Source organism: Mobula hypostoma, chromosome 1 (assembly GCF_963921235.1).
Source record: "Mobula hypostoma chromosome 1, sMobHyp1.1, whole genome shotgun sequence".
Taxonomy (NCBI): domain Eukaryota; kingdom Metazoa; phylum Chordata; class Chondrichthyes; order Myliobatiformes; family Myliobatidae; genus Mobula; species Mobula hypostoma.
The window spans coordinates 97943802-97958655 of record NC_086097.1 but is presented as its reverse complement, the minus strand read 5'-3'; the positions used below and the strand labels follow the sequence as shown (position 1 = coordinate 97958655).

Sequence of the window (14854 nt, the reverse complement as noted above, 5' to 3'; positions counted from 1 at the left end):
GACCTGCAGGGAACGGTTACCTCATTCTCAGGTCCTGCTACAGGGTCTTGACAATTCCTTCCCCTCCACAGATGCTGCTCGACCCGCTGAGTGCCCGAGCAGATTGTTTGCTGCTCCAGCATCTGCGGTCTCTTCTGTCTCTATGCATACCTTTGTAATTAGTCAGTGCATCCTTGATATTTGCATCTAGCAAAGCAACTTTTCAGTAGCCCTAGTTTGTCCTTCTTAGCTAGGGACGGAGACGTCTTCCTTTGCTCTTGTTAATGAATGTGAACCCATGTTTGTGTTCCAGGTGAAACGCCCCCCTGAAATCTGTATTGTGCTGCACCCTCGGGGAGTGGGCAGTGTTGAAGATAGCCATGTGGCAGTGGACTTGCATGTTACTTGCCCACCCAACTATCCAGATGTGTGAGTTCTTTGTTATTACTATATCAGTCTCTCTGGAATTTGATGGAAGTTGTTCTTCTGTTTCATAAATTGTACAATCAAGCCCAGGCGGTTACACTTTCAATGCCCAGGAGGTTATCTGCTATTCAAGATGCCCATGGAGTGCTCAGCTAGGAAATGATGAGGGTGTTTAAAAAAAACTTGTTGAGGTTTAGTGTGTTGGAAATAAAACAGCTATTTTAATATGTTATTGAGATACTTGTGAAATATCATGGGTGCTACAGTTTACTGGTTTATTACTGTTACATGTACAGTGAAAAGTTTGTCTTGCATATTATTCATACAGATCAGATCATTACACAGTACATTGAGGTAGAACAAGGTAAAACAATAACAATGCAGAATAAAGTATAACAGCGACAGAGAAAGTGCAATGCAGGTACAGATTTCCCCCGCTATCCGAAGGTAGAGCGTTCCTATGAAACAGTTCATAAGCCAGAATGTCATAAAGTGAAGAAGCAATTACCATTTATTAATATGGGAAAAATTTTTGAGCGTTCCCAGACCCAAAAAATAACCTACAAAATCACGCCAAATAACACACAAAACCTAAAATAACAGTAACATATAGTAAAAGCAGGAATGATATGATAAATACACAGCCTATATAAAGTAGAAATGCTTTTCTGCAGCACTGTCTAGCGCAGCAAAAATCTCACGGAAGCGCTCTCAGCAGAAACACTCTCTCCAGTAACCTTTAAGCTATGAAGCTGCCAAATCATACCAAATAACACATAAAAATACACAGTCTATATAAAGTAGAAATAATGTATGTACAGTGTAGTGTCACTTACCGGAATTGGGAAGACTCCAATAAATTGCAGTTTCGTCACAGTTAAACACTTGCTTATACGAATAACCACCTGACACAATTGACAATCGCCTCTGATCTGGGCTGACGTTTACGTGCCAGGTGGTACCTAATTAATTAGCTTGTTTATTTCGGCTTTTTTCTTAAAGATGTGCTGGGTGCGTTCCGACTATTACTGCACTACTACATTCTTTGAGGCCACGTATCGGTTCGTGGCCCGGAGGTTGGGGACCACTGCTTAAACTATAAAGCTGCCCTCACCTCAGAAACCGATCAAACCACCCATGACTACCTTTAAATTCCACTTTCGCAACACTTTCATCACCATCGTCCAGTGCTTTCTGTTTCAGCTTATTAAAAAGACTGACTGATTTCTCTTTAAGTATAAGAAAACTTAACGGAACACTATGCTTTGTACACCCATCAATCCACTCAAGCAATAGACTTTCCATTTTATCCATTATTGGATACCGACTAAGAGAGACCATTTTGCTACGAGCAGAGCCAACAGTAACATCGGCAGCTTTCAAAGTTATTTCTCTCTGTGTATAAATAGTGCGAATGGCAGACGCAGGCAAGTTCAATGCACGGACAATGTCCTTACTTCGTTCGCCACGATTGAAATGCTTAATTATGTCTAGACTTACGCTAAGTGTAATACCCTTACGAGCTCTTTTAAGCTTTTCCGATACCTCAGAACTCATCTTGGTCACGGATGCACAAAATAAATCGAGATAAAGCACGTGTTTAAGCGCAGGCTAGAATGCAGTTCCGGGGGAGAGCGGCTGCTCAGGGTGCGCGCTGCCTTTTTTCGTAACAGTGAAAACACCTTCTGTTAGCGAAAACAGGTGACTAATGTAGGACTTTCGTAACAGCGACGTGTCGTAAAGCGAACGTTCGGAAAACGGGGGCCACCTGTAAACAATAAGGTACAGGATTATTACAAGGTAGATTGTGAGGTCAGTGGTCCATTTTATTGTATAAAGTGTCTGTTCAAGAGTCTGATAACTGCAGGATGGAAGCTGTCCTTGAGCTCAATGGAATGTGCTTTCAAGTTTTTGTATCTTCTGCTCAATGGGAGATGGGAGAAGAGAGAGTGTTCAGGGTGAGATGGGGTCGATGATTGTACTGGCTGGTTACTGAGGCAGTGAGATGTAGAGCAGAGACTGGTTTCCGTGATGTTCTGAGCTGTATCCAGTTTCTTGCCAGACTAATGCTAGAAGTCTCTCTGAAATTGTGTTGCTTGGAGGATGATGAACTGCACATTCTTCACACACAAGAGAAAACTCGCGCATGCTGGAAATCCTTGCAACGCACACAAGATGCTGGAGGAACTCAGAGCATCTGTGGAAAAAAGTACAGTCGATGTTTCGGGCCATTGGGACTGGAAAAAAAAAGATGAGTAGTCAGCGTAAGAAAGTGGGGGGAGGGGAGAAAGAACCACAAGGTGGAGGGGGGAGGAGTGAAATAAAGAGCTGGGAAGTTGATTGATGAAAGAGATACAGGGCTGGAGAAGCGGGGATCTAATAGGAGAGGACAGAAGGCCGTGGAAGAAAGAAAAGGGGGGGAAGGACCAGAAGAAGGTGATGGACAAGTAAGGAGATAAGGTGAGAGAGGGAAAGGGGATGGAGAGTGGTGGAGGAGCTGTGGGGAAGGGGGGGGCATTACTGGAAGTTAGAGAAATCGATGTTCATGCCATCAGGTTGGAGGCTACCCAGATGGAATATAAGGTGTTACTCCTCCACCCTAAGTGTGGCCTCATCGTGACAGTAGAGGAGGCCATGGATAGACATGTCAGAATGGGAAGTGGAATTAAAATGGGTGGCCACTGGGAGATCCCTCTTTTTCTGGTGGATGGAGTGTAGGTGCTTGGCGAAGCGGTCTCCCAATCTGTGTCTGGTCTCAACAATGTACAGGAGGCCACACTGGGAGCACCGGATACAGTAGATGAGTCCAACAGACTCACAGGTGAAATGTCGCCTCACCTGGAAGGACTGTTTGAGGTCCTGAATGGTGGTGAGGGAGGAGGTGTAGGGGCAGATGTAGCACTTGTTCCACTTGCAAGGATAAGTGCCAGGAGGGAGATCAGTGGGGAGGGACATATGGACAAGGGAGACACAGGGAGCAATCCCTGCGGAAAATGGGGTGGTGTGAGGAGGGAAAGATGTGCTTGGTGGTGGGATCCCGTTGGAAATAGCAGCAGTTACGAGGAATTATGTGCTGGATGCAGAGCCTGGTGGGGTGGTAGGTGAGGACAAGAGGAACTCGATCCCTGGTGGGAGAATGGAGTGAGGGCAGACCTGTGTGAAATAGAAGAGAAGCGATTGAGGGCAGTGTTGATGGTGGAGGAAGGGAAGCCCCTTTCTTTGAGGAAAGAGGACATCTCCTTCATTCTAGAATGAAAGCCTCATCCTGAGAGCAGATGCGGCAGAGATGGAGGAATTGAGAGAAGGGGATGGTAACAGGGTGGGAAGAGGTATAGTCCAGGTAGCTGTGAGAGTCCGTGGGTTTATAATAGACATCAGTGGATACACTGTCTCCAGAGATAGAGAGAGACAGAGTGAAAAAGGGGAGGAAGGTGTCGGAAATGGACCAGGTAAATTGAAGGGCAGGGTGGGAGTTGGAGGCAAAGTTGATGAAATTGATGAGCTCTGCATGGATGCAGGAAGCAGCGAGAGGCTTGATGTAATGATCCCTGTAATCAGGGGACATCGATGAAGATTTGTTGGTTATGAAGTGATACATCATGGAATGAAGTCTTGCAGCCACTGAATTTTCACATCACGCGTTCTTTTACAGTAATCCTACGTGAATCCCATTGCGTTCACCCCATCAACTCCCCCCCCCCCACCGATTCCACCACTCATATACACAATTGGGGCAATTTACAGTGGCCAATTAACCCAGCAGTCCACATATTCTTGGGATTTGTGACGAAAGCAGACTATCTGGGGAAACCCTGGTCTGTCACAGGGAGCCGGTTGCAAACACTACACTTAAAGAGTCAGAGGTCAGAATTGAACCGAGGCTGATGAAGCTGTGAAGCAATAGCTGTGCCCAAGGAACTTTTGAAAGGATTTTAAACGTTTAGTGGACACTATCAGGAGGGAACATGGCGAGGCAGTATGTAGTAGCATTGAGGTAGAGTAGTATAGGATATTGGAATGGAAAGGACAGATAGTAAATTTGTAGATGGTTGCAAAGTTGAGTCACTGCTGGGTGTAATAGATTTCACAGGAGAGTGAAAGGCTTGATCTGGAATTCTGAGATGAGATTAGATTTGTTATTTTAAGGAATAAACTGCATAGCTCCAGTGATTCGGGTTTGATTCTGGCCTTGGCCATGGCTGTCTGTAGTGTGAACATTCTCCACCTTACTGCGAGGATTTCCTTCCACAAACCAAAGTCTTCAGATGGTTAATTTGTTGCTGAATGTGGAGGCCCGTGTGAGAGAGAGTAGTGCAGGCTGACCTTGATTCACTGTTGAATTGTTTATTGTGTTTCTTCCCTACGTGAAACCTCTTTGGGAAAAGCCACACACTTGGCTTTAGCCCTCCCATGTCCTTCCCTCTGATAGATTTCCTTTTTTTACTTCCTCCCTCTTAACAATGTCACCGTTCTCCTTCGTGTGAAATCCATGCTGCCTCTTCAAATTTACTACCCATTGCTTCACACTTAAAATGACAGCCACATCTTTGACCTTCCACTGCTATTCAATGCCTTTCATCGTGTTATTGCTTTCCAAATGTGCATCCATGTGACCTTATGGTTAAATCCTAGCTTGTGTCGTGTTGCTCATTTGTAATCTAGTGAGAGGACGTGTCTAGTACATCTGGGACAACTGCTGTCCTAGAGTCAGTGGGCCTTGGTGTTTTCATACAAGTGCTGTCCTGTAAAGGCATTAGAAGGAAAAGGCTTTGGAGAAAAACTCGCCAAGAAGCTTAATGGTAATCTTATGACAGGGCTCCTTTTGTCCATTCTGCTACCAAATACAACTTCATGTTTTTGTGAAATAAAAGCTTTCCATGAAAGTGCCTCTGAAATATTTCTTTCCTTCCTCCTAAACCATGGCTTCCTAGTGGATAGAATCCTTGATGAGTCTATCCTTACTCTCCTGGACAGAATGAAAACGAAGTTCCTTCAGTCCTCACTTTCCTTATCAGCCTCCCCATCCCATCCTTCTGCCAACTCTTTTTTTTTGTAATTTATTTTTTTCTTGAAGTTCATCATCAAATAAACATTTCCATAAGATGTATTTCAGATACTGTACATATATATCATTTAGTCATATTTGTCACAAATCTCCACATAATATTTATCTGAGGTATACACTTATAGAAAGGAGAGGAAAGAAAGAACAATCCAAAGAAAAAAACTGTACATAAATAGAGAGTGATTTTTTTTTTAAACAACATAGTTATTGACTTGTGAGAATAAAATCAAGCGTATGAGGTGTTATGTAGTTAAACTATTTTTCCCAGTATGAATCAAATTGTTCCAACTTATGATTAACAGATGCTGTTATCTTCTCCATTTTGTAAATGTCCATTGTGATTTCCATCCGTACATTTAAAGTTGGGCTCTCCTGGGATAACTATTTCCTGGTAAGGGCCTTCTGCCAACTCTTAACAAGATTTCGCTGCTGGATACTTGTTGCTCTTGCCTTTTACTAATTTGAAGTGTCTCCTCTTTTTGCAAGTTCCTGGTCCTCTCTTCTGTCCCCACCAAATATTCTCTTGTCTTCTGGGCACTTCCCTATTCAATCTTAAAGAGATTCAAAACTTGTTCATTTACTTTTTCCTTTCCCACTATCCAGTGACCCAGACACGTTTTCCATATGGAATTGTGTTTCTCATCTGCTTTGCCCTTCCCTGTGTACAGCGTTCAGTGTTCACAGGTGGTTAGCGTTCCACTGGAGGATCCATGCTACCACTTTATTTCAGCACCCTTCTCCCACTCTGACCTACCTGTGTGTGGCCTCCTGACAAACACCATCTTATCTTTCGCCTGGTCTCACTGCAGCTTTCAGGGCTGAGTACTGACTCTCCTGTTGGTAGGCGGCAGGCAGGCACAGCAGGATGAAGTGGTTAGTGTTACACTTTACAAATCCAGCAGTCTACATTCAGTTCCCACCGCTGTCTGTCAGGAGTTTGTATGTTCCGCTGTGACCGCGTGGCTTTCTGCTGAGTGCTTTGCTTTCCTCCCACATTCCAGAGACGTATGGATTAGGGTTAGTAACTTGTGGGCATGCTCTGTTGGTGCTGGAACCATAGTGCTACTTGTGGGCCCCCCCCCCGCACACCTTTGAACTGTGTTGCTCGTTGACGCAAATGACGCATTTCACTGTCTGTTTCGATTTATATGGACCACATCACAAATGGGCAGGTCCACAAGACCATCCAGCACCACAATGGCTCCCATGAAGACCTTCTCACAACGATGAAGAAAAGAAAGCTGAGATGGTAACGGCCACGTAACAAGATCCGGTGGTCTTGCAAAGACCGTTCTACAAGGAACTGTGGAGGGGAAGAGAAGGAGGGGTAGACAGAGGAAAAGATGGATGGACAACATTAAAGAATGGACAGGGAAAACATTTGTGGTGATGCAGGCTCTGACACACAACCGCAACAGATGGAACAGACTGGTGCAAAACTTGTCATGATAGCGCCCCGACGACTCCACCAGGAGTTAAGGGCTCAAGGAAGGAAGGATATGTGACAAATAAAGCTAATCATTTCAACTTGGTAACTCTTTCTACTAGCCATTTCAGCCAATCATGCATCTGTGAGTTTGTCTCAGTGTTTCCTTTTTTTTTGGTACAGGTTGATCTGCTGGGATTCACCCTTAGCTTTTTTTTAAAAAAAAAGAAGCATAATCTGTCTCTAATTGCCTCAGTAACCCGTCTGGTCTCTTCCTATCCAAGATATTCTCTTTGCCCCTCTCCAGCCTTCCCTGCTGTGAACAACTGGTTTTCTTTCTCTCTCTCCCAGTTCCGATGAGGGGTCTTGGGCCAGTAACATTCATTCTTCTCCTCTTTCCGCAGATGCTTCCTCTCCTGCTAGGTGTTTCCAGCAGTTTCTGTTTTTATTTCAGATTTCCAGCATCTACAGTGGATTTGCTTTTTGTTTAAATTTCCCTCCATTAACTTTCACTTAGCACATATCTGTCTACCCTACCAGCTAATTTAAGATTTTGAAATGTCACTCTGCACACCAAGTTCATGTTTGACATTCTCTTGGTCCCTCCTTGTTTGCAATTGTGCTGTTTGCAGTTCATGACTAACATCTGTAGAACACTAAAAGATTGCACCTGATTCACCGGACTTGATGGAGGTATTCAAAATTATGAGGGGGATAGATAGAGTTGACGTGGATAGGCTTTTTCCATTGAGAGTGGGGAAGATTCAAACAAGAGGACATGAGTTGAGAGTTAAGGGTCAAAAGATTAGGGGTAACACGAGGGGGAACTTCTTTACTCAGAGAGTGGTAGCCGTGTGGAATGAGCTTCCAGCAGAAGTGGTAGAGGTAGGTTCGATTTTGTCATTTAAAAAAAAATTGGACAGGTATATGGACAGGAGAGGAATGGAGGGTTATGGGCTGAGTGCAGGTAGATGGGACTAGGTGAGAGTAAGCGTTCGGCACGGACTAGAAGGGCAGAGGTGACCTGTTTCTGTGCTGTTATGGTTATATGGTTATTCCCAAAGCTTTAGCAATCCTCATTGTCCATATAAGGACTGTAATTGCTTTCCAGGTCTCATGTGGCAGAGGCTTCCTGCTGTGTAACATTGTCCTTACTATTCCAACAGACTTTGTTTACATAGTCACACCTTGTGATTTTGGAACCAACCAAGATGATTAACAATGGTAGGGTGGTAGACATTGTCTGATTTAGTAGGCTGGTCCAGAAGGTGAGATCGCAAGGGATCCAGGGTAAGCTGGCAAATTGGCTTGGTGGAAGAAGTCAGGGAGTGGTATTGGAGGGTTGCTTTTCGGATTGGAGGCCTATGACCAGTGGTATGCCATAGGGATAGGTGCTGGTTCACTGTTGTTTATCATCTATATTAATGGTTTGGATGTGAATATAGGTAGGTGGCACGGATACTAATCTTGCAGACGGCATCAAAACTGACAGTGCGAAGACAGCATCCGGAACAACTGGGAAAGGGGGCAAAGTAATGGCTGATGAAATGTAACTCAGGCAAATGCAAAGTTAGGCGTTTTGGAAAGTTAAACCTGATCAGGACAGACACAGTGAATGACAGGGACCTGGGGAGTATTGTAGGACACAGAGACCTAGAGATACACAGGCTGGTGACAAAGGCATATTAAAGGCTTTGCTGAAAGAGAACGAGGCAGTTAGCGATTAAAATCCAAATGAAATGCCAGACCCGAGGGCTGAGATGTTTTTGAGCTATCCTTCTTTCAGAGGTGGTAATGTGTTGATGTAGTGGCTGCAGTGAGGGTCAGTTCGCTGCACAGATTTTTCATGGAATCTCTCTTCATGGGATTGCACCCTTCGGCCCTTAAAGTCAATGCGGATCATCAACTACCCAATGACACCGATCCCTTTTCACTCCCCTAGATTCCATTGAGCTGTAGATTCTGCCGCTCATCTACACTCTGAGGCTATGTCCACACTACGCCGGATAATTTTGAAAACGAAGCCTTTTCTCTTCGTTTTGACCCTCCATCCACATTGAAACGGAGCTTTTCTAAGACACTCTCCAGAGTGTGTAAATTTGAAAATGATTGTTGCGCATTGTAGTGTGGACGGGGTGAACGGAGAGATTTAAAAACGCTGTCATGACAACACCACAACAACAATACCTTTTCTGCTTCTCGGTACTGCGTAAGCACTGCTATACGGCTGTTATAACGCGCAGTCAGTGTGAACGGCGTGAGAGTTAAATTGTAAAGTGTGCTTTTTTGACTATTTAAAAACGCTGTCATGACGTGCTGGAACAGATAGCCGCAGCGCCGCATTTCGTTGTTTTCTTGAACGCAGCCCCCCACATAACCTAACAATTTCAGAACAGACGGCAACGAGACTGAAGCCAGAAGAGTTAGAAATGTACTCACCAAATACTTTGACCCATAGCTTACTGAATAAATAAGTATACTCACTTTGCCTTGTTTTCTGTCCTTGCTTGTATGAAGGTGCTTTACCTATTTATGCAAGTACTTCTCTGACAATAGATCTGTAACAGCCTAATGTAACATTGTATGGAAATACAAGATAACACTGATGCAGACGTTTTATACATTTAACAAGGTGCTTTATTAATGCAAGTGTTAGTCAGTTTTTCAATGTTCGTCGTCAGCTGGGTCATACTGTCCGTGAACTCCCTGTCGGTCGCCTCCATACGCTCCAGTATTTGTTTTTTTTTAGTTTTAAGTCCTCCTGCGGGAAAGCCAACAGCAATTCCTTTAAAGTTTTTCTAGTCTGTAACTGGACAAACGTGCACCAAGTATACCGTTTCCTCTTGTTTTCTGTGTGTCCTGCGCATGCCCAGTAGGAGGAGATTCGCCCAAATGTCCGTTCCAGTGTGGACAGAGATATTTTGAAAAACGCTTGGTGTGGATACCTATCGTTTTTACTCAAAACTGGCGTTTTCAAAATTATCTGGTCTAGTGTGGACGTAGCCTTCGAGCAATTTGCAACCGCAGTGTAACCTACCAACCACCCCACCAATATCTTTGGAATTTGAGAGGAAACTGGACTACTTAGGCGGGTTATGGGTGGACAGTCACAGAGAGAGCGTGCAAACTCCACATAGTCTACAACGGAGCTCAGGGTTGAACCTGGGTTGCTGGAGAGGTGGGGCTGCGGCTCTACCCACCGTGTGGCTCTTTGGTTTCGTGCTAATGCTGCTTCTCTCTCCTAACTACAGACCTCCAGAAATTGAGCTGAAGAGAACAAAGGGGCTGTCAAATGAAAAGCTGAACCAGCTGCGGGCAGAGCTGGTGAACCGGGCCAAAGATTTTTGCGGAGAGGTGAGAAAACTGGGGGACTTGCAAAATAACTTGAACTCAGTGTCACAGTCGAAGTGACACAGAAACATCCAGTTGAATGTGAGAGCACACTAGCTTGACAACAGCCTCACTGCTTGTACATGTTATGATAGAACAGTGATGAGTTTTAAAACAGCTGCGTTATTTGCTTGATTCAATAGGTTCACCTGTAAGGGAATCTTCTTTTTGCTATTGGGAATTGTGGACTCATGGTTTACTCCTTGCTATGAAGGCCAGGACCATGTTGCGGTCTATCGTCTTTGCCTCATAGCACAAGGGGTTACGTTTGGGATTGCTGGAGTGTAAGATAGCTAATTGTTTCCATGGTTAATATTTAGTAGAACCCCAGGCTAGTTGTGTGTGTACCTAATGCCAGTTTGTCCAAATAAATGGGTTGTAGCTGAGAATTGGGAAGCATTCTTAATGTGGTACCCTGATAAATTCAGTAGTGGAAGTATACCAGTGGATTCTCTTCTTAAAAGAAGTCTAATTCTACCCAAATGTTGTGTTCTTAAAATGGGGTGGTTCTCTCATTTTGCCTGAGGAAGCTGCAGTACTGTGACGGAGTTTCTCCTGGTAGGTGATGATATTCCTCTTGGTGGATCATGTGCAGTCCTTTCTCAGTGAACACAACATCCCTCCTTCCAAGTCTTTCTATGAGGAGATGCTGAAGAACCAACAGGAGCAGAGGGAGCGGCTTGCGCAGGAACAACAGCGCAGGATGGAACAGAAAAAGAAGCACGAAGAGAAAATGGTGGGTTTGACTTTATTCCTTTTAGAATATTTCCTTTGTTGCATGGAAACATCGGGAGGTTCTTGCCATTCACCGTGTTTCCTTTCCTGTCGCTTGAAGCAGGTTCCAAAGCCATTGACTCTGAGCACTAGTGATAGTCTTTACAGGACAGCAGGACCGTTATAACGTCAATTCGTGTGTGTGTGTGTGTGTGTGTGTATACACACTGTCTATCCATGTGGCTTGTTTCTGTTTTGTTATCAAACTTTATAACATGAGACAAAGTTTATAGAGCACTGATCATAATTGGGAAGTTTAACTCTCTACAATTCTTTAGTCCATACGTATGCTAGACCGGTGGGCGAGGACATGCTCATTCATGGTCTGTTAAATTTTCCCCTTTTCAACTGGTTCCTCTCCCTCCATCCTTTGCTCAATATTCAGAAATTGCCAGTAATATCCACAAGCTTTATGTCCACCTTCCCTTCACCTTCCCTTCTGTGACTCCTTGATCTCCAAGGAGTGAAATCTACTAACAGCCTAGACTTTAGACCAACACAGTCACATGCTACTTTGATTGATTGCTCCTGACCAACCAGTCTTTAGCCCTGAACAGTGGTCTAGTGATGATCTGAGGACTGCACTTCATTTTTTTGTTGGTTCCTCTGGTCTTAAAGTAGTGTTTGGTAGCTCAGAGAAGTTCCCTGTACAATAGATGATGATATCTCATGTAATTGCCTATGACTTTGGAATTTTTAGGTAAATGTGGAAGTCCTAATTGTTGTGCTAAGCTGTCAGTGGTAGTAATGTTGACTACATTGCTACAAGATCCATTTATGTGGAGCAATTCAAGCAAAAATAAAGTCCCCTTTTCAATGCCGCAAAAGAGCTGGATGGGCAACGATTAAGAATGATATATCAAGATGTGAGAATAAGGAGCTGCATTGTCAAGTAATTGGCCGCATTTTGTTTCTGGCTGGTAGGGATACTAGTCTTGCCTTTGACAGTGAATATTACAGTTCAGGAAGGAGGAGAATGATGGGCTGGATGGTCCATTTTAATAGAATCAGCAGTGTACAGGGACGAGAGATTTCATCCCTCCTGCCTGTTCAAATCAAAATAAGATAATTATTTGGGCTAAATCTACTTTCCAGTTTTTGGAAAGTGGTAGACTTGGCAACTTAAGTGCTAAAATATGTTTTTAAAGATGCCAAGTATTTTACCCCCACCTTCCTTTCACTAAGTTCCAGACTCCCACCATATGTCGGTTGAGAAGGTTTATGTCAACACTAATCCCATCAATTACTTGAAAATTTTAGCCACTTTTTTAAGGGACATGATTTTTTTCTGTTCATCCAATCTAGGGTTCTTGTACTTCTGTCCACTTTTAATACAAACCGAGAAATTTTCAGTGTAGCCTAATAATTGATATTTTTCAGACCTGGTAATTTTATCATCCTCACAACTTTCCTTTACACCCTTACTGCAGGGCTGGCATTCTTATTTTCCATAATGTGACCAGAACTCTACACTGTGACTTAACTAATGTTTTAGTAATTGAAAATGGAAAACTTGTTTTTTTTTCCCATTCTCTTCTTTAAATTGGAGCAAGAGGCTGAGAGTGAAGGAGTGAAGGAATCTCAGAGAGAAGTCTTTTTTTTTTACACTGCTCGGGGAAAGAGACTAGCCTGGGCAGGCGCAAGACGTAGAGCGCCAAAGGTTTAAAAAAAGACCACATATACAGCGGGCAGTGGAGTGAGAGGGAGCAGAGTGGGACGGCTTTGGCGTGAACAGGCAGAGGCGAGGGTAGGTTCCGGTAAGTTTTGTTTTGTTTGCTTAGAGTAGAGAGAATGCCAGACAGGATGCTCCTCTTGCAGGATGTGGGAAGTCAGGGAGACCTCTGGTGTCCCTGACAACGACACCTGCAAGAAGTGCATCCAGCTGCAGCTCCTAACAAAACATGTTAGGGAACTGGAGCAGGAGCTGGATGACTTCTGGATCATTCAGGAGAATGAGGAGTTTATAGATAGCAGTTTCAGGGAGGTAGTTACGCCAGAAGAGTAGCGCACAGGTAATTGGGTTACCGTCAGGCGAGGGAAGGGGAAAGGGCAGGCAGAGCAGGGTTCCCTTCAACAACAAGGATACCGATTTGGATACTGTTGGCGGGGGGTGACTTAACTGGGACAAGCTGCGGCAGCCGGATCTCTGGCACTGAGTCTGGTTCTGTAGTTCAGAAGGGAGGGTGGAAGAAGAGGAGAGCTGTAGTGATAGGGGACTCGATAGTTAGAGATACGGACAGGAGGTTCTGTGGTTGTGACAGAGACTCCCGGGTGGTTTCTTGCCTCCCGGGTGCCAGGGTCAGGGTCAGAGATGTCTCTGATCACGTGCACAGCATTCTGAAGTGGGAGGGTGATCAGCAGATGTCATGGTACATGTCGGTACCAATGACGTAGGAAGAAAGAGTGAGGAGGTCCTGAAGGGTGAGTATGGAGAGCTTGGTAGGTAGGTAAAAAGTAGGACCTCAAGGGTGGTAATCTCAGGATTGCTACCTGTGCTATGTGCCAGTGAGGGTAAGAGTAGGATGCTCTGGCGGATGACCATGTGGCTGAGGGACTGGTGTAGGGGGCAGGGTTTCAGATTTCAGGATCATTGGGACCTCTTCTAGGGCAGGTGGGACCTGTACAAGAGAGATGGGTTACAGCTGAACTACAAGGAGACCAATATCCTTGCAGGGAGGTTTGTTAGTGCTATTGGGGAGGGTTTAAACTAGATTTGCAGGGGAATGGGAACCAGAGTGCCACAGCAGATAGTGGAGCGGGGGTGAAAATAAATGATGTTAAAAGTTCATGCAAAGTCACAAATAGAAGGGTTGTGTGTGGTGGTAAAAATCTTCTGAGGTGTTTCTACTTCAATGCAAGGAGTATTGTGGGGAAGGCAGATGAGTTGAGAGCATGGATTGACACGTGGAATTACAACATTAGTGAAACTTGGCTACAGGAGGGGCAGGACTGGCAGCTTAATGTTCCAGGGTTCCGATGTTTCAGATGGGATAGAGGCAGAGGAATGAAGGGTGGGGGGGGGGTGGCTTTGCTAGTCAGGGAAAATGTTACAGCAGTGCTCAGGCAGGACAGATTAGAGGGGTTGTTTACCGAGGCCATATGGGTGGAGCTGAGAAACAGGAAACGTATGACCACATTAGTGGCGTTGTATTATAGACCACCCAATAGTCAGCGAGAATTGGAGGAGCAAATCTGCAGAGAGATAGCAGACAACTGCAGGAAACGAGCAAATCTGCAGAGAGATAGCAGACAACTGCAGGAAACATAAAGTTGTGATAGGGGATTTTACTGTTAAAGGTCTAGACGGGTTAGAGTTTGTAAAATTTGGTCAGGAAAGTTTTCTAAATCAATATATAGAGATACTGACTAGAGAGGATGCAATATTAGATCTCCTATTAGGAACCGAGTTAGGACAGGTGATGGAAGTGTGTGTAGGGTGTTACGTACCCCGTAACTGGGTTGCCAAACCAGCAGAAATGGATCACTCAGTTGGAGTCTGGATTACTAGAACTAAGAAATTTTTATTAAAGAAACAAGCAACACAGTACTCTAATCAAAAGGATAATAAATGCAACAGTTCAGCAATGATAACACACATGTACACAGAATTAAGATAACAGGATCAATCAAGCTCTATCGTCGGCTAGGGGTAAATGACCAGTTTCAAAGTGACGCAAAGTTCAGTTCAATTGAGTTCAGTTCAGTTCACCGTAATCACTGCCGTGGGAGATGGACAGTGGGGGGAGGGAGAGAGAGAGAAAAACGAATGAATATTCAAACGGCTTCCACACAGA

At 44.3% G+C, this 14854-nt stretch overlaps 1 protein-coding gene across 2 annotated transcripts in view; it reads left to right on the top strand.

The window, feature by feature from the left end:
- The window catches only part of eif2ak4 (eukaryotic translation initiation factor 2 alpha kinase 4), a 158014-nt gene that overhangs the window by 2450 nt on the left and 140710 nt on the right, over positions 1-14854 (top strand). For both annotated transcript variants that reach the window (XM_063053324.1, XM_063053315.1), the window contains exons 2-4: positions 293-408; positions 10148-10250; positions 10849-11022. In XM_063053324.1, the coding sequence (XP_062909394.1) occupies positions 293-408; positions 10148-10250; positions 10849-11022 (393 nt within the window). The remainder of the gene's footprint in view (positions 1-292; positions 409-10147; positions 10251-10848; positions 11023-14854) is intronic.